The 27,028-nt window shown below is 34.4% G+C and overlaps 1 protein-coding gene across 1 annotated transcript; it reads left to right on the top strand.

Annotated features, from left to right (window-relative positions):
• The first annotated feature begins 1,135 nt into the window (after positions 1 to 1,135).
• On the top strand, positions 1,136 to 25,499 carry GNPDA2 (glucosamine-6-phosphate deaminase 2). The gene is made up of 7 exons (XM_080796812.1): positions 1,136 to 1,234; positions 4,421 to 4,581; positions 7,707 to 7,808; positions 9,304 to 9,486; positions 15,040 to 15,224; positions 18,774 to 18,948; positions 24,200 to 25,499. The coding sequence occupies exons 2-7, from the start codon at positions 4,458 to 4,460 to the stop codon at positions 24,259 to 24,261; spliced, it is 831 nt and encodes a 276-aa protein (XP_080652938.1). The 5' UTR covers positions 1,136 to 1,234; positions 4,421 to 4,457; the 3' UTR covers positions 24,262 to 25,499.
• Positions 25,500 to 27,028: the final 1,529 nt, after the last annotated feature.

Below are 27,028 nucleotides of genomic sequence, written 5' to 3'. Positions count from 1 at the left end.
TTTGAATTGAACCTGAAGAAAAACCTGTGCAAGGATACTGAGACCCTCCTGTCACCCCAAAAGCAGAAAACCAACCTGCATGAAAAATACCCTACCTGTACTAAGAAAAAAAGATTCCAGGGGCCCTTGGGTAGCTCAGTGAGTTAAGCCTCCTACTCTTAATTTCCGTCCAGGTGATGATTTCCAGGTCCTGATATGGAGTCCCGCCAAGGGCTCTGAGCTCAGCACCAGTCAGCGTGGGATTCTCTCCCTCTCGCTCTTCCCCGCCTCCTACCTCTGGTGCAGGTGCCCACGCTCCCTTTCAAAAAAAAAAAAAAAAAGCACTCTTATCACCAGAAATAGTGACTTTAAAGTTGAGAAAGCTGTAGAAATAAACCTTATTACATTTTTACTAACCTACAGCCTCAGCCTAAATTCCCCTTAGCGAACTCCCAAATGCCTGTTTTCCTTAAATTCCTTACAAATTTACTGTTTGTTTAAACGTATAAAAGCTACCTGACTTGGTCATTTCTTTGGGTCTGAATATATTATTGGTTCTCTATGCATGGATAAAGAAAAAACTTTGTGGTTTTTTCCTCCTGTTAATCTAGGTCATGAAAATTGAATTCTTAGGCCAGCTGGAAGACGGTGAAGGGTAGAGGAAGAATTCTGCCCTACAGTGTCCTTCTAGGTTTATTCCTAGTGAGCCACTCCAAGGCTTCCCAGGGTTTACACTGTGCTTTTTCGCAACATGTAACAAACTTAACTTTGATGAGCTTATTGATAAAAGGCACTTAGGAACCATTCAATAGCTGCGCGCGCTAAGCTCAATAGCTTAGAGATAAAGATGAATTCATACTGCTATTATAAGGAACAATTTAAGTAATGCTTATGTATGAGCACGGCAGTCCTATATACTAAATTTCATAAACCCAGAGAATCTACCTCAATTCAACTTTTGAGAGTTGATAAAAAGAGTAGCGGCAAGGTGATGGCCCAGGAACTGGAAACTCCGGCGTAGGAAAGAGATGCCGCCTCACAGAATTCCTAAGAACCTCCGCACAGCCCATCCCCAGAGTGCCAGACGTCCGCGCACGCGCAGTACCCAAGGGCTGCGCCGCCGTCCCTTCTGCGCCTTGGGTTTACATCCGGGTCTTTGGGCTTCACGCTCCGCACGCCGGCTGGGGTCGCTCGGGGTTGCTGGGTTCTTGTTGTTTCCGCTGTTCCAGCATCAGAAGAGCCGTTGGGTCGGCAGGTGAGTCCGGGTTGGGGACCAAGAAGGGGAGTCGGGCGGGGAACGGATTGGTCATTGCCCCCTTAGGGTGGCCTTTGTGCCGAAATGGGGACGTGCGGCTGGGGCAGATTGGGGTCCTGGGAGCTTCGAGGCGGGGCGAAGGGTGACGCGTGGCTGCTGGTGCCCTTCGAAACGCGGCCTCAGGGAGCGGGTACCTATTCCTTTCTCTGTTTTGGAGGCTTTCTCCTGACATTTGTTAAAAATCAGTAACAGTCATCCGCATTTGTATTCGTTATAGTTTGCGGAGTGATTGGGGCCAGCAGCCACGGAGTTGAGGTGGGTTTGCAGCCGGCTTTCCGGGCAGGGACCACAGCCTTTTTCCGCCGCTTCTCGCTGCTCTTAGAGATGGGGCTCCCCTGCCCTGCACTTCAGAGTCATTTTCAGGTCTGGTGTAGAAAAAAAGCTCAAAGCAGGGATTCTGAAGTTCAGATGCCAGTGTAGATTATAGAATAACTGCAAGCTAAGTCGTGTGCAAGTTCCCATCCTGCTCCAGAGTTCTGAGATTTGTATTCAGCCGCCCATTCTCCGAGTTAATGCACATTGAGAATGAATCAGCACCAGAGGAAGGTGAGGGAATTGAGGGAATTGGGACGGGGGTTGGGGGGGGTGGGGTGCAGTGTCATTTTTTGTAAGTGCTCTTTGGTTGTGATGCCAGAGAATTGTCCAGAGCCACCCCAGTTTGAATCCATGAGGATTAGCAAAAACACGTTTTTTAATCTGAATAAATGTGACCAAAACATTCTGCTTAACTTTGCCTGGGATGATTCATTTGAGACTTTCGTAATGAAGTCTGAGTTCTCTGAGTTTAAAACAAACAAAACTTGCCTGTACCTGATCTGAGAGACTTAACTTCTTTGCAATGAAATCTCTTCCTGTGGTGGTGTTTTCGAAATTTAACCTGATTGTAATAATCATCCAAGATATTTATGAAAGTGCAGATTCCTTGGATCCCATTTCACATCTGTTGAAAGACTTGATGTCCAATGAGAGGGGCCTGGGAATCTATATCTTTAGCAAGCATCCTAGGTGCTTTTTTTAAGGCACATGTGGAACATGGGTCTTTCAGTCAGGTAGACCCTGTACCGTTAATAGCTTTATAACTTTAGCAATAAAGTCCTGATTTGCAGTTTTTTATATCTGACAAATGAAGAGTTAGTTTCTTTTTTTTTTTTTTAAGATTTTATTTATTTATTTGACAGACAGAGAACACAAGTAGGCAGAGAGGCAGGTGGAGAGAGAGGAGGAAGCAGGCTCCCCGTGGAGCAGAGAGCCAGATGTGGAGGTGGGTCCTAGGACCCGGGGATCATGACCTGAGCGGAAGGCGGAGGCTTTAATCCACTGAGCCACCCAGGCGTCCCTGAAGATGTTAATTTCTACCCCAGAGACTATTCGAAGATTCTAAGCCTTTACTAACAAGGCCCCAATCTTAATCATTTTTGTGACTACAGAACTTAGTGCTTGGCATTTAATAGGCCCTCAAAAGTGTGTTGAATTGAGAAAAAGAGCGTGCCCAGAAGACAGAAGGCACTTGGAAAATTCTAATCCTCTTCCTCCTTACCTTACAGTTTTTTTTTTTCTTTTTATCAATAATCAGTTTGCTGAATATTCTTGTTAGAAGTAAGTATATCTCTTGCTGGCCATACTTACTAGAATTAAATGTGTTTCTTCATGGCCAGGAAATGTTTCTGATTCTTGGTGTAATTTTGAAATTGTTTCTGGCATTAGTTCACTAGTTCATTAGTTCATTAATGAATTTAAATAGAGGTCAAGTCCATTTATGTTGGAGTGAATTTATAACTTACTATGTAAATTACTGTCTGTAAAAGCTATTTGTCTCTTGTTACTGTGCCAGAATTTTAAATCATGGTGATATAATTTCTTATATCATATATTATGCCAGAATTCTAAATCATTGTGTTCTTAAGGATATCATTTGGGTTTCATATATTCATTGTAATAAGACCTACTATTCCCATTAATTTCAAGAATTTGACTTAATTTTGTATGTAAAGTGTATGGGAATTCGAGACTGCTGAAGCCATTTGTAAAAGGATTGGTATGGGTGATAGATCCATCTAAATATGAAACTAAGAATTAAAATATGGAAATTATGGTTCTAGAATACAGTGTAAATGTTATAAATCTTGTCAGTATAAAAATAATACATTTTATAGAAATCAGGGGTTGTGAGTCGTGGTAGTAGGTCAGTCCACATTGTGTAAAATGGAATTATAGTTTTTAAATGACTCTGATCTCTTAATATTTGTGAAATATTTTGTCTTAACCTTAAAGTACTCTTTTAGGAACCGAAATTGCTTTTTATGAAGAATTTTTCTTTTTCTTCAGAGATCAGCAGTTTTAGTTCACTTTTTCTTTTGTTAAATTCAGGAAGAATTACGTGTTATGCTTTTTATTATAAAACAGCATGTCTAGTGTGATTTCATTGTTGAAAATTTCTATACATTCTACTTATACGTGTGCACATTAGATAGACATCTAGAATGTTGTTTACTAATAAAAATAGTTTTTATTTCTGAGTGTAGGATTTGGGTTGATTTTTTTTTTCCTCTAATACCTTTCTATACTGAAAGAAATTCATAAAAAGTGACAAAAACATTTAACAAAAGGGAGGTTTGGTTTTTACAGTATTTATAGGGAAAGTTCTGGATTTTAGCAAGTAACCCAAAGGATGCTAAGTATTCTTTACTCCTTTTAACTTGCATTCAAGAAATGAGTACTGCTTTGTTTGCCTTTAGGTTTGTTTTATGTTGCTTTATATAACATCCCTGTCAAGACAGTGTAGTGTGGTGTCTTATAAAAACTTTAAGTTTGCCTTGGTGTGAATTCTGGCTTTGTCATTTAGTAACTGTGTGACCTCAGTCAAATTATGTGACTTCTCCTCATCTAAAAGTGGGTGTTATATTTACTTCAGAAGATTGTTGTATGTACTTAAATTACGTAAGCCACTGCTCAGAACCCAGGGTCTGTTCAAACAAGAAAGGCTATTACTATTTTAAAAGTATAAGTTGTATTTGTATATAAGTATGTCTTTCTTAAATAATGTCCTTTTTAAAGTCATCAGTTTTAATACACTTATGTTGCATGTCTGTAAATTACTTAAAGTGCTCTACAATGGAATTTTCTCAGGTTTGAATTCTTGTCCTGGAACCTGTGCATCACCATAATGAGGCTTGTAATTCTTGATAACTATGACTTGGCTAGTGAATGGGCAGCCAAATACATCTGTAATCGCATCATTCAGTTCAAACCTGGACAGGACAGATACTTTACATTGGGTTTACCAACAGGTAACGTACCATTTTTGTTCCATTTTAGATACTTAAAATCATGGGATGGAAGAGTTTCCTTTAGTAAAATATGTTTCCCCTTTATTTCTTGCCATATCACTTATTGAACATTTTAGTATATAAAGCCAGAAACACATATATAACTATCTGGTATCTGTGTTTCATTACTGTTTTGTTTTTGTTTTTGTTTTTTTTGTATTAAAATTATATATCACTTACCACTCCAAAATGCAAAAGGAAATATCCTGACTTCAGTGATGGTCCTAATATTTTTGTACCTTTATCTAGTCATCTTTTGTTTTATTAAGGATGTTACTTTCATTATTCATATAATCAATTAGTAGATTAGCCTTTCTAATGCCTGAAGTATGTACTCTTGCCTCTTGGTTTCACCTCCCCTGCCTCATACACTTTATTACCTTATTAGCCTTTTATAATTTCTGTGTTTATTTTCTTTTTATGATAGAAGTATTATGACTGAAAAATTGAAGACATCTGTCATCATGACAGAGGAAACATAAATATGAATTACACATTTTACTGTATTTAGTTCCCTGTTAAGGTTTTTCTTAAAAATTAACCAAGTGGTGTCATTGATCTCATGGCACTTAACTTGATATTGTTGACTTCCACAGGAAAGATTATTGGACATGGAATCAGAGCTACTATTTTCTTGGTGACTGCAAGGCATTTATTCTACCTCCCTGATCTTTGATTTCCTTACCTTTAAGAAAGATAAGGATAATAATGGCCGAGAATGCAGTTTGAGGCTCAGTAAGGCAGTGTTTATGCCACTCCCTTGTATAGTGTAAATACCATATAAATTTAAACTTCCCATAAGTGTGTCTTATTTAAACAGTATTTTTTTCCTTCTGCTCCTCGCACCATATGTCCTAACTACGTAAAAGCTACAATCATACTTTTTTCCACCTAATTTCCATGAAAGGTATTGTTTAGCTCAAGTTATTATCTTGCTTTTTGTCTTTTGGTCTAAGGCAGTCAATCTTGGTGAGAATGACAAAGAGAGATTTTTTTAAAAATTGCATACACCAGACTGGTACCCTCAACACCCCCATTTTTGATACATGAGCCCAAGTGGTTGGACATGGCCTCTGTATCAGTCTGCATACTGTAAACCTGGGCTGCAACCGGCTAGCTGCTTTGATCACGCTGTCTTAAATATGATGTAGAAATAAACAGTAATTTTAGCTTGGGGGCAGAAAGTCTTCAAAGTCATGAATTCAGGCAGTTCTAAACATTATTTCATGTGTTTAAATTTACAAGTTTTGCTTATTTTTGGATAATATAACTGCTAATAATACACCTGCCAGTGACATATCTTGGGAAACCTTTGTTGACATTTTCCACTTTCCTCCTTCATTGACCATTGATAGTATTAATGATGCTCTCTCCTCCTTGCTTTTGAAGTTTGAACATAGATTTCTGTAATTGCGGATAGCATCTCATATTGTAATCATCCCTCCACCAAGCACAGTTTCTGGGCAATCTTTTCAGTGCTTATTGATGTGATCTTAACAAGCTTCACATGTAAGGGCCTGCGTGCTTCTTGCCTCCCAAACTTATTCCCTGATTCTCTTACTCTGAGTCATAATAGGAAGATTAGACTACTTGTAGTTCAAAGAATAGACCTGGCCTTGGTGGCTTTACTTTCACTCATGTTGCTAGTATGTTATATAATGAAAACTACATGAGCTGTGGAACCAGACAGAATCTCTTGAATCTCTGCCTTCATTACCATATGATTTGGCACCATATGATTTGGCAAATTCCTTAATCTTTTTGACCCAGTTCTTCATTCTCAAAATGGGAAAGATAATACCAGTTTCCCAGGGTTGTGAGATTTACATGAGCTGATGTATAAAAATACTGGTATATAGCGTCTAGCACATGGTAAACATACAAATATTAGTGGGCTATAGTTCTTTGAGATGGAATTGTAAAATTTGTATAAATTATTGATTACAATTTAAAACAGTATGTTTGCATTAGCTTTAAGAAACTCTTTTAGTCTTCTCTGAACCTATATTTAGTATTTATAACCACTTGTATTATTCTTTTATCTCAGATAAAAGGCAATCTTTTTACCACCATGGAATTTCCTTTGGTTTTTTGTTTTGTATTTTTGCCAAAGACTGTTTAGTTCTGTCATACTTCTGTCTGCCACTTGAGTAGAAATTTTGTGTGCAGATGTTTTGTCTTGTGATGGTGGATATTATTAGGAATTAATCAATACCCCAGTCAGCATTGGGAGGGCCAGATCACTTGTTAAGAATGCAGTCAAGCTAACCTTCCAATTTTTAGTTAAAATGAAAAAATACAGCAGATTTGAAAACGGAAGCCGTCTTCAAGTGGATAAATTTATTAATCTTTCTTGTGCTATGTCAAGAAGCACTATCAAACTGATTTTAGTTTCATAAAACATGTAAAAGAATCACATTTATAAAACAATTAAAATCAAAAACTCAGATGAAGGATCCAAAGCCAAAATCCCATTTCCCAGAGGATATTTTACTTTATACATTTTAGCTGATACATGCTGAAGATAACACAAAATAGGAAATAGAACCTCCAGTTAAAACCATAAAGGCTAATGTTTATCAAAGAGTCCTTGCCAATTTCTGAGTCTATTTTGGAAGTAGAGGCAATATTTAAATTTAGCTCTGGTTTCCCTTTTGATTGCATTAAATGGTCAACTTGACCTTTTTATATTTGTTTTATATGATACAAATCCTGAAAAAAAGCTTTTTCTCAAAAGGTGAGGTGTTTATTTTTCTTTTAATTCAAATGTACTTTCTAGAAGTTTCTAAGCTTGGAATATACAACATTAATTCCAAATAGTGAACAACTCTAGGATAATTTTCTAACTATGATTTCTATTGACAGATTTCCAGTTTTATTCAGCAAATTCTAATTTACTAAGATCTCAGGGTACTTTGCAAATATATATATGATTCAAAATACATTTGTTAATTGAATGTATTTAAATTATTGTTTCCCTAGTAAATTAAAGATAGAGAATATCATTAAGAGAGTAAAGTAAATATAACCTTTTAAAAAAAAGATTTTTCATGTTATGTTAGAAAATGGAATTTCTTTCTTTTTAGGGAGTACACCTTTAGGATGTTATAAAAAACTAATAGAATATCACAAAAATGGGGACCTTTCTTTTAAATATGTGAAGACCTTTAACATGGATGAATATGTAGGTAAGCTATATTATTTGAATATATTATTTGGATGTGTTATATTTTAAATGAATATTGTCTAAGAATTAGTATATTATTTGCATTTATGTTTTGAATGTAATATGATTATTTCTAGAAGATAATGTACTGCCTTGTGATGAAGTTGGGAGTTTATATTTTTTAAAAAAACTATATTTTTATGATGCCAACACAATATCCTGGAGGAATATGGGACCAGAAATCAGAAGATCTGTTTTCATTCTTGGGCTCTGCCACTTACCAATTCTGCAACTTTGAGCCAGTCCCTCACAGTTCTTTTTTTTTTTTTTTCCTTAAGGCAAAGTTAAAACCAGTGTTGTGGGAATAGAGTACCACCTATGTAAAAGTAATTAGTAAAATAAAGATTTTTCAAATATAAGCATATTTATATTTGTGGCTATGAAGCTTTTATGTTATATTGATTGTTAACTTGCTTAACAGGAAAGATGTATGATGCAAATAAACTCTTGTTTTAAACTTTGAACATAGGAATACATTTCTTTTGAAGATTTTATTTATTTATTTGACAGAGAGATCACAAGTAGGCAGAATAGCAGGCGGCGGGGGCGGGGGGGTGGGGGAGGGAGGCAGGCTCCCTGCTAAGCAGAGAGTCCAATGTGGGGCTCGATCCCAGGACCCAGAGATCATGACCTGAGCTGCAGACAGAGGCTTAATGCACTGAGCCACCCAAGGCACCCCAGGAATACATTTTTAATGGTAGCCTAAGTGATAGCCAAAGAATTGTGATTTGGTATACTTTGCATGCATATAGAAAAAATAGGTGAGAAACATTGACCAACATTTCAGATGTATGGCCAATTAATTTATGTTGAAATTAACACATAAATCAGTTCCATTGGTGGAAGTTAGTACGCTTGAGAAATGGAGGACAATGATTAAATGCATGTGAACTAGACTTCTTTGAATTCTTGTCTTTCTATGAGCTAGGTGACCTTGGGTAAGTTAACATTTCTGTGCTTTTGTTATTTATAAGATGAGAATGATAAAAGTAATTCCATAGATGTTCTGTAAATTATTTGAATTAATACATACATGTAAGGTGATTAAAATAACATCTGGCATGTAATGGGCACGTATTTCACATAAAAATGTCTTTAGGGGGCGCCTGGGTGGCTCAGTGGGTTAAAGCCTCTGCCTTTTTTTTTTTTTTTTTTTTCGGCTCAGGTCATGATCCCAGGGTCCTGGGATCCAGCCCTGCATCGGGCTGTCTGCTTGGCGGGGAGCCTACTTCCTCCTCTCTCTCTGCCTGCCTCTCTGCCTACTTGTGATCTGTCTGTCAAATAAATAAAATCTTTTTTTAAAAAATGTCTTTAAATTGGATTTAATTTGGATATCCATTGGATATGGAATAGGAAGGTTATATATTTTAAATAGCATTTATGGCCTAATCAGAAAAGTAAACTTTGGATTTATTCCTGGAAGTACTTACATTTATATTTATTAACATTTTATTTAGGACTTCCCAGAAATCATCCTGAAAGCTACCATTCTTATATGTGGAATAACTTTTTTAAGCATATTGATATAGATCCTAAGAATGCTCATATCCTTGATGGGAATGCTGCAGATTTACAAGCAGAATGTGATGCTTTTGAAAAGAAAATAAAAGAAGCCGGAGGAATTGACCTTTTTGTTGGAGGTAAGTAAAACATTTTGTCGTTTATCTTACCTTTGTGTAATGTAGGGAACACCTGTAACTGTCTATAATACCCATTTATTCAGCTACTGGTTTTTATTTTATTTTCATCAAAAGATAATATTAAGGTTGCAAGTTAGAATTGTTTAAATTATGTCTTGAGAAATAAGTTCCAATACCTGCTAAACTTTTATGTCTTTAGAATTAACGGTTTACATCTTACAAAATGAGTGATCTTTTTTTTCCTAAATGGTAATTCTTATCTTTTATGCTTTCTTTAAATTTCCAACCCCGCTTTCTTACCAGATTACAAAGTTAAATCTCTGATAAAAGTTTGCATGTGAAACACATGGATTTTAGCATTTCTGTATTGATTGCTTAAATTGCTTCACCTCACTAAAAAAAATCAGTTAAGAAGTAAGACTTTACCATCACCCTTTAGTTAATGTGAGCTAAGCTGTATAACTGTCTTTGTAAACTCCACATGAATACGTTTAATTGGCTAAATTCCACTTAAAATGTATATATATCTACATGCATGTGTGTGTTCACAATGTAACATTGAAAATAGGAAGTTTCTTTCTTTGTAACAACATGGTTTTCTGTTGTCATTATGAAGCCTGAGACCGCTAATTAATTACCATAAAAATATAACATCAACTAAACTGAAATCAAAATGCTTTTTGCTAAAGCTTTTAGTATTCAACTAAATGTACTAAAGCTCTAAATTTAGTTCGCCAGGTATATCTTATATTTATATTAATTTATTAAAATTTATTAAAAGACTGCTTAAAAGTACATGAATTTGATCTTCACTAGAGCTGAATTGAGACTGACTGATGGTTGAGGTGACCAGGTATGGTTGCAGTGGTTGATTGCCTTTAGGGAAGATTGGGTATTACAGTCAGACATGAATTTGTATTCTGTTTTGGTCACTTATTACTTGTATGACCTTGGGAAGTTTATTCAGTAAAATTAAGTTATTTGTAAAATAGGAATGAGTATTAACCATTCCAAAACTTGGAAGAATTAACCATGTTAGAACATGTAAAATGCTGGTATGTAATTGGTACTCCATTAAGTGTTACATCAGTCTTCTCTTAATTATTCCTTAGTTCATTGAATTTACTGCTTTTTTACTGAATTACCTCTAAGGGTATCCAGTGAGATTAAGATTTTTTCTTTGAGGAAATTCTTTTCTCTACCTAATAGAGCCAGTGTCATTTACTTTCTTTTGTAGGTGGGATGGTTTTTATCTGAGCAAGAATCCAAGCTAGACTATTTTGCTTTTCATAATAGAAACTTACCTGTGTTTGAAATAAAATTTGCTAATATTGCTTCAGTATTCCTGGAAAACATTTGTATTCCAGTTGTGTCAATATTGTTTAATTCTGAAATAATTACTATTTGTAGTTGCCAATATCAAGGCTATGGCAATCCATATTTGGGAATGTTTAAGAAATGCACTACCCGTGCATTCTTTATGTTTTCTCCATACCAAAATCAAGTAAAATTACTATAATGTATACCTAATTACTGTAATGTAATTGTACCTAATGTATCTGTATTTTAGTTATATCAAGAAATACTTTCACTCCTTTACCATTATACAAAAAAGCATGGCGCTGATAGAGGTTCATTATTGAAAATGACTTAATGAAAAATATCTTTTTTACTTCTTCATTTGAATATCCGGTTTTTTCCTGTTAATTGAATTGGCTTACATAAGGATCCATGTGACAAATCCCTTGAGGATCCCATGCCAGAAAATAGAATTTATAGGGGGTGGGGGAGACCTAAAAACTCTTGAACTCCATTTTCTCCCTTTGTCTGCTTTCCAGAAAGTACTTATTGCTAAATATTGTGTTTAAGCCTGAATATCCCTTCTCAAAGATTTCTCATAGAACTTTATTCTTTTCCTATAGCTTTAAGTCACTTCTCATTTCTTTTTAGCTTAAGTTTTTTGGTGTTATTTCCTCACTATAGGTCTTTTTCCCTTTGAAACAGATGGAGCAAAGATTTTAATTATGTATGTGTATCACTGCCTCTTACTACTAGAAAGAACTTTACTTTGTTTTCTAACCAATTTTTGTCTTAAGCTTCCTGTAGGCATTCTCTTCTGACCACCAATCAGTTAATCAGTCAATAAATAAGATTTCCTTACCTCTTCCATTAATATCTTCACTGTAGTCATGTCATGATCCACAGTCTGCCATTTTATATTTACCATCCAAAGGACATAATTACTCTGTGGATAAGGGGAGAAGGGTTAGCTTATTGCATTTTCTTTGAACTTTTTCCTATTTGGGGTACCCTATTATTAGATGTATACTCATGAAAGAATCTCATTTGATTCTTTGCCTTTGTTGATCTAGGTTTGTTATTAGATTTTCAAGATGAGGCATGGTATTTGGGTCTTACCACTTACCCTTCTTTTGTTCCAGGGTTTGTTGGTTAATAAAAACACTAAGAACTGAGCCAAATGGGATCAAAATATCAGCCTTATTAAAGGTAAAGTTGGATTAGAGATTTCAGGTTGGGCTTAGGCCAAAATGGAGTTTCCTATTCTTCCCCTCTAAACTGGGAATAGTAGAATGAGGACCTCAAGACTATGAATCCCTCGTGTCTTACTCCTGGGAAATAGAAAAGGAATTCCCTTTCCTACGTAGAAAAGAGAAAGGAAATATATACTGCCAAAAGTTCTTATTCTCCCTGTGACAATAGAATTGTTAAAAGAAAGAGTAAAGTGTGTCATGCAATCCCTGACCCACCTCTAGCAATAAAATACACAAATATGAAATTTTGTAGATAAAATCTAAAGATATTACTAACTTTAAAATTATCTTAAGGTACTATTTTTAACTCTCTTCTTTGGGTACATGATTAGAATCTTTGGTTTGCAAGTAACTGTAATCTACTTTGGGACCAAAAGTGAATTAACTGGAATGACTCTGGGCTAACTTGCAGAATTGTTAGAAGAGTTGAAACAGCGAAGTCTGTGGAAGAACAAGAACCAAGGTGTCTCAGATTTCCAAAGCAGGAGCTTACAGATACTCTCCTGCAATGCTATCATCAGATACCTCAGCTGTAGATGCCTTCCTTCTTTTCTGCACCCTTGCGCAAGGTTCAGAATTTCTTGAGAGAAATTCTGTTTTAGCTTGGGACAAGTATTTATCAGTAGACCACAATCATCTTGACTCAGAGAGATACAGAGTAGATAAAGGTACCCCCCCCCAATTGTGAGGGGGGCAGACAAAGGTAGAAGGAAGAGAGAGAAACTATACTGAGCATACCAAAAAATAGTAACTATTCCTTTTTTCAGCCATTATTTATTGAGGGCCTCCTATCTGATGTATTGTTCTAAGAGGTAAGGGTATAGTAATTAAGAGAAAGTCCTTACTGCAATGAAATCTACATTCTACCCCACAGAACTGTAGGAACACAGAGAAGGCCTGTAATCCAGACTTAGGTTTTAGAGATGTTTCATAAAGGTGTAAATATATTAGTTTAGACTTAAAGACTGAATGAGAATGTGACGTGGTTTTTAGATCTCATGATTAGTTTTTTTAAAGTTTTGTAAAGCTTTGTGAAACATTCTGAATGCTTTTAAAACTTTTATATCAGAAAGCTCAAATTTCTAATAGGTACTTAATAGTCGGTAAGGAAATATATTACCATGAACCGCTGCTGATAATTTCAGTCTTAACTGTACTCTTGTATGACCCACAATACTAGTTAGAAGACTAATGTTGATCCTTTAAGGACTTCCTTTTTTTTCTGGAACTTTTATTTTCCTGGTTCCAGCTTTTTATCTATATACATAGAGAAATATAAATATTTACACAGATGTATACTTTAGGAGGAGAAACTATAGTTTTACAAATCTAGAGAGAATGCATATCTGTAATTTAAAACTTATATTTATAGGCAGGTATATATACGCTAATAGATCCATACATATTAACCATATGTAGGTCAGACATTATGTCACCACATTAAAAATTCCTAGAATGTGGTGCTTTGGTAGCTTATATCTGTTCCCTAAGATTTTCATTTCTTCTTTGTTCCATCAAAACCAGGTTATTCTTTGTCATATTTTACTTTGTTGTAATCTGGGAGAAATTGGTTTGAATTATAGGCTAAGAGTCAATAAAATATACATATCTATCATTAAAGTAAAATGTAAATGAAAATGTAAAATGTAAAGTAAAGTAAAATGTAAATGAAACAAAATGGGATTGGGAGGGAGACAAACTGTGAGTGACTCTTAATCTCACAAAACAAACTGAGGGTTGCTGGGGGGGAGGGGGGTCGGGGGTCGAGAGAGGAGGGTGGGGTTATGGACATTGGGGAGGGTATGTGCTATGGTGAGTGCTGTGAAGTGTGTAAACCTGGCGATTCACAGACCTGTACCCTTGGGGATAAAAATACATTATATGTTTATAAATAAATAAATAAATAAAATAAAGTAAAATGTAGAGTATAAATGTAACAGGTATTTCGACTCAGAACTTGTGGGTTTATTTTTTCATGGAGGTTGTGAGAACTCCGACTAGCTAGTAGGGTACACATATATAAAACTTGATTTATTAATGCCATGGAAAGATTCTTCATTTAAAAAAAAATTTACTTCCAGTTTCATTCAAATAAGGAATATCATATTTTTATCTACATTTTAGAGGCAGTCCTAGAATATTAGAGCTGGCAGTACGTCTCTTTAAAGGAGTGTTTTCAGGTTGTGGTGGTCACCCATTATTAGGTCATGAAATACAGTCATTCACATTCTGCAGTTACCTTTTGTAAGTTTTGCTAATGAAATAGAATGACTCCTAGCAGGGTAAGTATTGTTTTCATGCAGTTCTTGTTTTTAATTACATTTGCATGTGTGTATATGTGTGCTAGATTGCAGTGTCAAATATATTTCTTCTAGTAGGCTGTAGTCAACACATCTGAAGAAGACTACTGCCCTGTATGGTCCAATCTTGACATTTTTGTAAGTGAGGAAACTCTACTACAGGGAGGTCCAGTTGTTAATCGCACCATCTAGACTAGAACCAGGCAGGTTAAAGGGTTGACCATAGAAACCACTGCGTTAGGCATCAGAAGATTTGGATTTGAGTTTTGTCACAGTATTTACTAAATTGTTATCTTGAGCAGTCATGTATTTTCCATGCATGTCTGAGTTTCCTTTTGAGCTCAAAGAAAGCTTGAGGAGAGGAGGGAAATAGATATTCCTAATAAGATGATCTCATAAGATTGTTATATATATGTGTTGAGATGTGAAAATACTTTATAAACTTTGAAGTATGCTAATACAAGCTAATATGCTAAATTCTACTGTTGTTACAATAATGCTAGCTCTGTGCTAGGTGTATGGAATATATTGAAATACTTATTGAGTCAAATACAGGAACAAATATTTTAATGCAGCATTAGAAATTCAGCTATCCTATAAAACAAGGTGAGCCTGTTTATGACTATTTTCTCTTAAAAACAAGTTGAACATTGAGAAATCTTACTTTGTGTGTCTATGTGTGTGTATACTTCTTTTAAAAGGAATTGGTCCAGATGGTCATATCGCTTTCAATGAGCCAGGATCCAGTTTAGTATCAAGGACAAGATTAAAGACTCTAGCAATGGACACCATTTTGGCAAATGCTAAATATTTTGATGGAGATTTGTCGAAGGTGCCAACTATGGCTCTAACAGTTGGTGTGGGGACAGTGATGGATGCAAGAGAAGTAAGAATTCAATGTTCTTTCATGTCTGTAGATTTTGGAGGAATTATGGCACCAGATAATTTTGGTTACATCCTTTTCACTATGTAAATTGTTGTTTAGCTTTCAGTGACTTCTCTCAGTCTCATTGCCATGTTGAGAATCCAACTAAGTCAAGTCTTCTGGAGCTTATGTAAACTAAGAATCAGGCACCACCCCTTCTGGAATACTGCTACATTGTCTGCTTCTTCACAGTTTGAGTTTCTAAAATCATACTGATCAAATGGTCTGTTATTAAGTGAAATGGTCTGGTGAAAGGTCTGTTGTAACAAAGATGCAGTGCTGGTTAACACTAAACTATTTTTGGAGGCTCAGGATAATTTAGTGTCAAGTACTTCTTGACTGTGGGAAGATAGCCAGTTAGTTTCCAGCAGAAAAAGAACCCATCGAAGGCTGAATCTGTTCCAAATTTGGTATACATAAGAAGGCAAATACTCTGAATAGACCCGGCCTAATTTTTAAATTTTTAATTGGGCTTTCATTTCCTTCCCTGAGAACAACAGAACAAATTATAGTTGGCTCATGATTATCAGTGGTTGTTACATGGAAACTCCATTCCTTCCTGATAACAAGATGGGACAGGTTCAGAGGAAAGCACACAACAAGTTATGATGTATAAGAAATGGATCTTAATGTAAATACGTCTAGACTTGAACATACAAATAGAACTGTCATTCAGAATGTGGTTTTTCATCTAAAAATCAGTATGTGAAGAAAGACCTTTCACGAGTTGAAATTCGTAGTAATTAAGTTGAGAAAGATTTTAGAGCAATTGTATTTCTAAAATACGAAACTGAAAGTTATACAAATAGATTTCTTACATTTAGTAAGATTTAAGTTGTAATAAGCTAATTCTTAGTGTGAACAGAGAGTTACTAAGATACTGAATTTTTTTTTTCCATTTGGTTTTTCCAACAAAATTTTATGATGCCAGTTACCTCACAGTACTCACTCCCAGCATGATTACAGAGAAAATTATTATGGGAAAACTATTTTAGGACTTCCTTATTTTCTCAGGGGCCTTAGTGTGCTCTTTTATATCATTCTTTGGAAACAAGTATCATGTCATCATACTTAGTGATTTTCCTATTTTTCATCGTAAGGAGCTTAATGTATACAGATTTTCATTTGCCAGTGATTTGAACTGTGATGTGGGCTGTTCTTCAATTTTAGTTTCATTAAGAACAAATACACTTAATAAAATTTTGAATCAATGTGTGGGGAAAATGCTATTGTTAGATGAAAAGTACATATGAATGGTAAACTAAATTTCTAAATGGTTAGTGTGTCAGGAAGAGCTTCACAGTCTGGCAGCTCTGTTAATGAGGACCTTCTGTACACACCTTGTAAGTGACACCCTGGAGTTATTATAGGTTCCCTTAAGACTTGGGAATTATGAACTAGATAAGGAACCACACCGATCACTACTTTATCACTCTTTCCTGGGCTTGAGGCTTTTATGCTGATGGTATGTGTGAAATGCTCTACTTTTCCAGACTTTGCTTAGCTAAAATGGCACTTTTCAGTTTTTAGCTTCCAGAACTCCCTTTCTTGACCATAATTCTTATAGTCAAAGTTACTTATATTTTCTCTTAGACCTCTCTGTTCTTTTCCCTTGCAGCACTTTTCACAATTTCTGATTGTTCTTGCATGTTTTCTGGTTTAATATCTTTTTTCTCATTAATTTACAATCTCTGTGAGTTTATAGGTCATGTATATCTAGCACCTTACACTGCCTGTCATATAATAGGTATTTAATAACCATTGGGTATTTAATAACCAGTGTGAAGGAATTATGTTCATAATTCATGTCAGACAAAGTTCTATCAACAGCTTCGTCATTTACTTGAACCATCAAATCTGATTTTTGTTGACTTTTGGCTCTTTGCCAAAGTCTAAATCTACCTTCAAAGCATTGAAATTTGTTTTTACTGAGGTATGTTTAAAGATAATGTCATATATTTTAAAGGTAATTTCAAGAGAAAACAAATTATATTCCACTATTGCAATATCTTTATAATTGTTACATATAATACTTTGGATATTTATTCTTAAGGTGACATAGGAAAAAACCAAAAAATTTTAAAATCTGCTTTTGATTTTGCTACCTTACTGAAAATCACCGAGGTTAGTAATGATTTCTTCATTGCTAACACTGGCATCTTCTCTGCAGGTCTTACCCTACTGGGTCTCTTTTCATCACCTACTGCTGTTGACCATGCCTCCCATCATAAAACTCTGCCATTAGTCCTCTTACTTTCTGAGCATTTCTTCTCAGTCTCCTTCTCAAGCTTTTCTTCTTCATCTCCCTTTTGAATATAGCTGTTCCCTAGGGTTTCATTCTGGAGCTCTATATTCACTCTGCATGCTTTGGGGCATGACTTTTTTTTTTTTTTTTTTTTTTTTTTTAGTTTTATCACTATTCCAAAAAGGTAAAGTACTCTTAATATAGTGATAATAATGTATCTTTATCTTGTACTCCTTCTGAAGCTGCCCATTTTGTATTTCCAACTTCCAGCTGACATCTCGATATTTAGATGCCCTATATTTAAGCTGTCCCAAAATTAAATTTATCCTTCCACAAAATTTGTCTTTCTTCTGAATATTCTCTGCCTTGCTGAATAGCAACACTCACCATGAAAATTATCTGAGCTTGAAACATGTGTCCATTCTCGGTTTCTTTACATCTCATTAGTCACCAAATCCCAACCATTTAACAGATAACTTAGAGGTAAATAAGGATCCTGCCCTCCATCACTACTGCCTATTAAGTCTGTATATCCAGTTTTTCAAGGATTATTGCAAACCCCTTCTCAGTCACAAAAGTGGTAAAGATTCATTCTGATATATACACACTTAGATTTGCCCATGTTCTCTGAATTGCAGGCTTTTAGGAATTTGGGACCAAGAGTTTGGATTTTCTATTAGTTTGTAAGGGTATTCTTTGTCTTGTGTGCTTAAAGGGCTGTTCTTACATTTAAGTAGATCCCTAATCCTTTAAATCTAGGTTTTGTGTCAAGACAACTTTGATAACATCTGTTTCATAAAATAGTCTTTAGGCTTCTTTCTCTAACTTTCAAAGTAATATCTGCTGTGTTGATTGGATTAGAGCAGTTTGGTATATCATTCCTGGTTATGTAAATTCTTTGTTGACCCTCAGTTCTGCTTTTGCAAAACAGCCCTTTTCTTTCTTTTTTCTTCATTTTCCTGGTCACTTCTGCACATCAATATCTAATATATTAATAAGTACCTGCATTATGGTTTATTCATTAATACTTCATAAGAAGATACTATTTTATTTTCTTAAACCAGAAGAGAATTACACTTTATGCTTGCCTTTTACCTTGAAGAACAAAAATAAATACCTCGAACTGTGAAGAAATATGTAGCTATTTTTATTTTACCTTCGAGAAGAATATTCGTGCTAACATCTTTCTTTTTAAAAAATAGAGTTTTAGTCATTTGAAACATGTTTTAAGAATTAATTAACATGTCATGGTCATGACTTTTCAGGTAATGATCCTCATAACAGGTGCACACAAGGCATTTGCTCTCTACAAAGCGATAGAAGAAGGAGTAAATCACATGTGGACTGTTTCTGCTTTCCAACAGCATCCTCGAACTATTTTTGTGTGTGATGAAGATGCTACTTTAGAATTAAGAGTTAAAACTGTGAAATACTTTAAAGGTGAGCATTGAAATTTCAGAAGCAGACTGTGAGAATGTCCGATTGTAGATGACAATTAAAACTTAATAGACTGTGGAGTTACATCCTGCTCTGTGCCTATTGAAACCAGCATTTTGCCAACACAGTAGCCAGTTCTTTTTAAGGAAAAAAAAAAATCTCACCTCAAATAATAGTAGCTTTCAGAATAGTTTCCTATTTTTTCTTGAAATCCAAAATTTAGTAAAATATAAAATATTTTACTTTCATATTGTATATATAAGATTAAATAATCCAAAAGGAAATACATATATGTTACAATGTTCTTTTCTGTTTCCCTGTCCCACCTTCCTCACCAAGCTATGGTTTAGAATCTAATCAGCTTACAAGTTGGGTCACCCACAATTTCAAATTATTCCCATACACCAATTAATAACGGTTCAGTGTCAGAGCAGTATGGAATGAACTCTGCAAGTAAGCAGGGGTTTGACTGCCCACACTTCTGTATGTAGCTTGTCCTTTTGACTCTTCCTGCAGTCTAGTTCAGTAATTCTCAAGCCTTACCGTACCAGGTTGTATATTTGAAACCACATGTGCTTGATGTAATGGGTGATTTAAGAGATTTTCAAGGAAAATTTGACTATTTAGAAACCATTCCCTGCTTAAGAGTGAATTCCACATATAGATACACACACATAACAACCTGTATAAATAGGTGCTCTTTATAAAGTACTTGTATTTCATATAGCTAATATGGAAATATTATATAACTGGTTATATATATATACACACATAGGTATATATATATATATATGTATATATATCCATAATTCATAGTGTGTGTAGTATGTGTACTGTTGATATTACATGAATATGTATTTTTAATCTTTTTACTCTAGTTACTAGGTGTTTATTTAACATGTATTAGAAAAAATACACTAAACTGATCAAACCTATATTCCATGAGTATCAGTATTGACAGAGAATATTTTACTGCCTCTGAGACACATCTTTTTTCACATCTATCTTGCCTGAAATTGGGATGTGTTTCAAATTGGTCATTATCAGTTACCTGGTAGCATTTTTTCTTAATGGTACATAAAATAATGTGTCTTACAGTCTTCAGCGTCTCATTCATGAAATAATAGTGTATAATTTTAAATTATAAGTTAATTTAAAGGAAATCTTTAACTCATAGTTCATGTAAATGGTGTGAATGTGACAAAAATCTTGAAGATGAACCACAAATGAAGTTTAATGAATTGTGAACAATCAAAATTTTGATCATGCTTATAGTTCTTTATTTGCACTTAGCTGTTGCGAGCACTTCCCTATTTCCCTATTCTTCAAAAGCATTTTTAATGGCTTTGTGAGTAGATGTATCATAATTTACTTAAATCTTTCCTTACTGTTAAATGCTTAGATTATTTCCAGTCATTTATATTTTTATCAAAAATCATTTTTTACCAAGCCACAAAAGTATCAAATTAAACTGAAATATTGTCAAGTTTTTAAATAAGTTGACAGGTAAAAGAGAAAGATCTGTGATGAGTTGTGAGTAAGAGCCCGTGTATGAAGTTTTACCCATATATTTCCATGTAGTCTTTCATTTTATTACAAATACTAGATTCCTTGAAAAAATTAATAGAAGGAATCCCTATTATCCACATATTTTAATGCCAGAGATTTATTTAACATTCCCATGTTCTGGTACCAGCAATCCTCAGGTAAACCCTTGTGCTTATCAGATGTTGTCAGTTATGTTTTTATTATATAATGTTTACATTTTAGTGAAGTAAATATTTAATAAGATACTCAATAATAGCCAGTACTTGTATGACCAGGCATTACTCAAAATGGATTATACTTGATTTACTTAATTCTCACAATTCAGTGAAGTGGATATTCTTAAAATCCCATTTACAGATGAGTTAACAGGCTTAAAAGAGATGTTAAGTCACCCAAAGTCATAGAGCTCATAAGTGGGCAGAGCTGGGTGAGTGAAATCAGGCTTATCTGGCATCTGGGTTTTTGTCCACTGTTTATACTGCTTCATAGGAGAGGAATAAAACTCTGGCTATCTTAATCATACTTCTGTTTGTTGCATTGCATTCACACTATAATAATTGCTTCCAAAAAGGTATAGACATAGGTTAAAGAGCATTTAAAACACAAGAGACATAGGTGATTACATGTATTTTGTTCTTTTAATTCATCTATCCAGATTCTAAACTTTTCTGAAACATTTTGAATACACTGTTCTGAAACATTTTGAAGAATAGACTATTGATGAGAGAATTGCTGCACTGCTCTTTTGAGGACATTGTATTTTCTACTGTGGATCTGTATATATTTCTGGAGAGGTTCAGGGTATCAGCCTCAGAGTGCCTCCCATCAATATGGAGAAAAATGGAATTGAGATATTATTCTGGGCTTATGCAGACCTCATTTTACTTAATACAGGGTAGAAGTGAATATTCATAAACTTACATGTATTATAAGTATAGTTTTATATTTTGCCATATTCTCATTGAGTTATTTTATCACTTTAAGATGTACTGAAGGATATGTATCTTGTAGTTACTTACCTTCTGTAATTCTTCAGATTCCAGTCACATTACTACCCTTTCTTCTGCCATCACTAAAATGTACATAAAAGGGCTCTAATTATTTAGGTCCTAAAGAAAATCTAGGTCCACTGCATCGAAAACAATAAAAACCATTAGCAAGTGGAAGTTTATTTCAGTATATACCTTTTGGAAGATACAAGTAAATCACAGGAAAACAGTTTAATATTTAATGGTTTTTTCTTAATTTTTTTCTTTTTGCTGATTTTATATAAAGCCTTTGTTTTATGGCCTTGAGAATATATTTTCAAGACATTTATGGTGAACATTTTTTGTTTGTTTGTTTCATCCTTTGTAAGCCCCCCTCAGTAGCTTGATTGAATGAGTTCAGATTGAGTCAAAACCATAAAATTGACATTTAGAATCTATGACATTTAACTTCTGGCAGCATGTTAGGAAGTCTGTACATTTTAGTACTCAGAATTTATTTTTTTCTGTTAGTGATTTAAGTAGCCATGATTTGTTTCTACCAAATTCTTGTATAAAAAATTGTCAGTTTTACCTTGTCATAATAAATTATTTATGTATCATCCAAAATGCATTTCTAGTTTGGAAACAGCCTTATATGTAAGTTACAGCCAATGTATAGTTAAACTTTAGAGTTGAATTTTTAATGTTTATTCTGATATTTTGTGTTTTCAAGCTCTAATGTATTATTTCCATGATTAAAGCTGTAAGTAAGTGATAGATGAATTGTATCAAGTAGAATGATCCTATTAATTGCAGCTGCTTCTCCATAAGAGGTTATATCTTCTAAACTGAGTGCCTAAAATTACCATTGTTTTTGTTGTCCCCTCTCCTCCTGAGTTTCTCCAGTTCCTATTTTACTGCTCTTTACATTCTGGTTGTTGAAATGGATTAAACGTCTCAGTTAAATCCTGTTTTAAATAGGATTGGTTTTGTTTAGAGATACCATCTGGTAAATAGTTTTCATTACCAAATACTACTTCTGCACCATAAAAATTACCCTTTAATATATATTTTTGGTAAATACAAATTATATTTTCCAGTTAGTGTCATCAGCCAAGGAAACAGGCCAAAATGCCTTCAAGTACATAATCTCTTGCATGGTGTTAGTAAAAAAAAAAAAAAAAAAGTATAAGAAGTATCTCTTCCTGAAAGTGGTTGACTCACCATCATAAAAAGTTGGCATATTAAGTGATTTGAGAAAATAAAATGTAATATATTTCATTAAAATAAAAACTCCACAAAGGTAGGGATTTAAATTTTGTTCACTGCATTATTTCAGCATCTGGAAGTGTGCCTGGTACATTGGAGGCATTTGATAAATTGTGGGTAGGTAGATGGACAGGTAGATGGATGGGAAAACACAAGACTATGAAACCACCGCCGTCTAAGCATTAAATGATGTAAATCACCCTATGAAGCCCAAAGGATATTAAATAAAGAGCAAGAGTTAAATAGTAGTTGAAGAAAACTTTGAGTTGATAGAATGGAAAGCCCTAGAAAATGGGTAGTAGCTCTCAGATTGGGAGGAAACAGCATAATTTCCAACAGCACAGATACAAGGAAGATCTATAACACAGGAGCAGAACAAGTTCCCATTAACAGACTAAAGAACAGTTAAAGTATATTGATAAAATTGGACTAGATTGTATGTATGTATGTATTCTTAGTAATCTCTACACCCAACACGGGGCTTGAATTCTACAAATCCAAAATCGAGTCACATGCTCTTCAACTTAGCCAGCCAGGAGAACTGGGCTAGATTATACTTTAAAAGCAAATGGGAATGTAGAGGTTAAGAGTGCAAAGGAGAACCAGGGTTCACCTCTTTTGCGTCACGGACCACTATGATAATCTGGTGAAGAGACTGCCCTCAGGAAAAAACGCACACATGCACACACACTTGCAGACACAAATTTGTATATTAACATGGGAGAGTCAAAGACTCCTTGAACCTTCTCTAGCTCTATTATACCCTAAGGTTGGGGCTGTACTTGATTTCTGCCAGGTGGACAGCTTCCAGGTGTCATCAGTTTGGGAGTCAGAAATGATTCAGTATTGACTGCTCTACATTTTTCGCATTCGAAGTTTAAAACGTTGGTTATGTTTAAGTATGGAGTCTTCAACTTTTTAATGGCACCTTGATTTTTTGATTAACCTCCTTCAGTATATTTTTTTATCACCCCAATTGTAAATACATGTCAAAATCGTGGAAAATAATTTGCTAGATGAATGAATAGGATAATACTTCGGAGAACTTAGCTATCCCAGTTTAACAACAGTTCTCTGAGTTCCTGGGCTGAAGTCTGGTAGAGAAGTGCCAGAGGATCAAACTCAACAGCTTTATAGGATGAAATTAAAACGTATTAACCAAGTCAGTATTGAGATTTGTTATTTTGCCATACTGAAGCTTTGAAGGCAAGAACTGCTGCTACGCCAAAGGAATTTGTGCTCATTCTATATCTACAGCTTCATAAATAATTGTACATTGCTATTTGCTAGGTAGTACAACCAAACCTTATGAAACATTTAAAATACATTTTTCAATAAAACTTAACTATTTTGTATCAGATGGGAACCAGCATACTTATGGTATCTTATAAATTCTTCTGTTTTTCTAAGGTAAATGAGATAATTCAAAATTAAAAATAAAACTAGAATTGTGCTTTTTTTTCTTTAAGGTTTAATGCATGTGCACAATAAACTTGTGGATCCACTATACAGTATGAAAGAAGGAAATTGAAGGAGATTGGAGCAAATTCTACTTGAATGAACAGAACACTTTTATAAGTAGTAGATGAATTTTCAGCTATGCAATATGATAAAACATGGGGATTTTTTGAAGACTGTCATTTTTGAAGTCCAATATCTATATGTTAAACATTCCAGATTTAGAATGTGTCCATTTTATACTAAGGTTTAGGAGAAGTAGTTGGCTGTCAAAAATAGCTGTTTATTATAAAGTACAGAAGCCACACAGCCACTCTGTAAATCATCACAGAAATGAAATGTCTGTTTAAAAATTTCAAGTCATTTTAAATGTGAAGAATCTATACATCAAATATTATTCATATGAATCTGGTGGCATTCTCAGAGTTTTATTTTTTAATCACATAAAGACACTCCAAGCCTTTCAGGTATCAATCATTGCAAACCTTTACTTTTGGAATGTAATCTTTGTATTTTCTGTGCATTACACACAAGCTTTTCTGCACGTGGTTGCCTTAGTCATCTTTCTGCAGTAGCATTTGGACATCAAAAGTCCTGCTATATATTGTTGGAACAGAGAATCTGAAGAGATGCCAGTGCCTAAAAGTACAGTTTACGTCCTTTTGGAAAGTATGTATAAGTGCATGATTTTTGTGCACCACCTTCTATAGCACTTTTTTACAAATGTGCTCTTATTTTTATTTAATGACTTGGGTTCATGCTTTTAATATAAGTATTTTGGCAATTATGAACTTTATACCTAGCAACGCACTTAAATTCTTTTGAAGACAATTTTCTGATTATTGTTAAATTCATAAATGATTAGCTTTATTCCTGATTTACATGTCTAAAAGGATAACATGATGAAATATTTATAAAGGAATTACTGTAAACTTAAAATTGCCATTAACTTGCATCATTAAATTGCAAATAAAAGTATATTGTTTTCTATCTTTAACTCAAATAAAGCTTATAATAAATAAATGTTATCTAAATTTTATTTCCAGAAGTAAAACTGAATACATGCATCTGAGATATTCTAACATTAGTAGTAGTATTGATTCTGCATTTACTTTTTGTTTGTTACCATCAGGCATTTAGGAGATTTAAGTTAAAAGACAGTAATTCTACCTATAATTTAGTAGTTGCTCAGTGGGGAGTAAAAAATTCTCCCATTTCTTCAGCATATTTTACATCTTATAAGCCCATCACAGAGAAGCATTACTTACATAATAGAAATGTGACTGAAATGTATTTATAATTAAGTTCCTTAAAATAAAAATAAACAGCAAATAAAAAATAAATAAAAGTAAGTAAAACTGTTTGTATAAAATATGTTCCTTAAATTCCAAATAATGTAGTTATTATTGCCTTAAGTGATATACATGGTCCTTAAATGACTAGTTAAGTCGTATCATCCAGTCACACATCTGGTAATAAATTAAAGTACTGTGTTATTACAAGCCACCCTATCTTAGAAAGTGACAGTATTATAGTGAAAACACTAAAGATAACTGTTTTGGTGCATGATTCAACTTGTTATTTCTGTGCTTTAAATGTGCTAGGTGAAACACAATTTAAAAGATCTTTCCATCGCTGCCCTTGATGTTAGGGGGCTAGTTTGAGTCAAGCCCATGTACTCAAGCCCCTCAGCAAACTGATTTCTGGCCACTAACTCCCTAACTCAGAGGTTAAGCTGCTATTAAAGAACTAAGAAGCCTATTAGATTTCCACAAGGCAATAAAGCATGGCACCTAAGAACTGGTAGGGTTTGGATAAAGAAACCACTGTTTGAATTCCAGCTCTGTCAACTACTGACACCAGCACATGTAAGTCTGAGCTGCCAGCTCTATAAGATAAGGTGGTAATAGTACCTGTACCTCAACTGTTGTATAGATTGAGGAAATGCCTATGGAGCTCAGCTCAATGGCTGTCATATACTCAATAAATGGTGGCTATTCTAATACTCATATTTAAATTATTGTAATGTTTGCAAAAATCTCAGTATTGTTAAGGTCCTCTGGGAAATATACTTAGAAGGCACACAACTCCGTATCATGAAAATCATCTGTTTGGGAGAATGGTCAGGGGGGAGAACTTAAGCTTATACTACAAAATTTGAAAAATACTTTTATCACTACTAGTAATACTGCTTAAAAGAAGAGAACTAAATGTGTCTAAATTATACACATACTAATAAAGCACAAATATTAAATGGTAGACACATGGTGCATACTTTGTGCCAGGTATCAACCTGTAACTTTCACCTGATAATAATGGTAGAACAGAACATTTAGAAATTATATGTAAATGCTCTTCTAGTTTCAAATATACTACATAAAATACAAGTATTATTATGGAACCTCATATTTCAACTGTTCTATTACAGCTAGAGAAGACAGGGAAGATACCTGAGCAGATGATATAAGTAGGACAAAGTCACAGGTTAATTAACTTCTATATGCAATTTTAAGTAAATCCCACTATCTTATAGTTAGAATTACCTCATAATGTAATAACCCTAGTATAAGATATATTGATAGTCTTATCCCGAAAAGACATTTACTTCATTTAGTTCATTCAAGGTACAGAACAATATTCAATGGCTAAAGTATCTTCTTATTGTAATACAATTTGCCCTCCAGTTTGTTCACTAACTGGGTAAATGGAGGTAAGAACACATGCTTTGAAGCATGGCAGCCATTTGCTGGCTGTGTGACATCAAGTTAACTAAAGCTTTGTCTCATCAACTATGAAATCTAGACAATAATTACTAAAATTGCCATTAATAACAGCTACTG

The sequence above is a fragment of the Martes martes genome, assembly GCF_963455335.1.
Source record: "Martes martes genome assembly, chromosome: 2".
Classification (NCBI taxonomy): domain Eukaryota; kingdom Metazoa; phylum Chordata; class Mammalia; order Carnivora; family Mustelidae; genus Martes; species Martes martes.
Note: the sequence above shows the minus strand (reverse complement) of the source record. Positions and strands in the feature narration are given on the sequence as shown.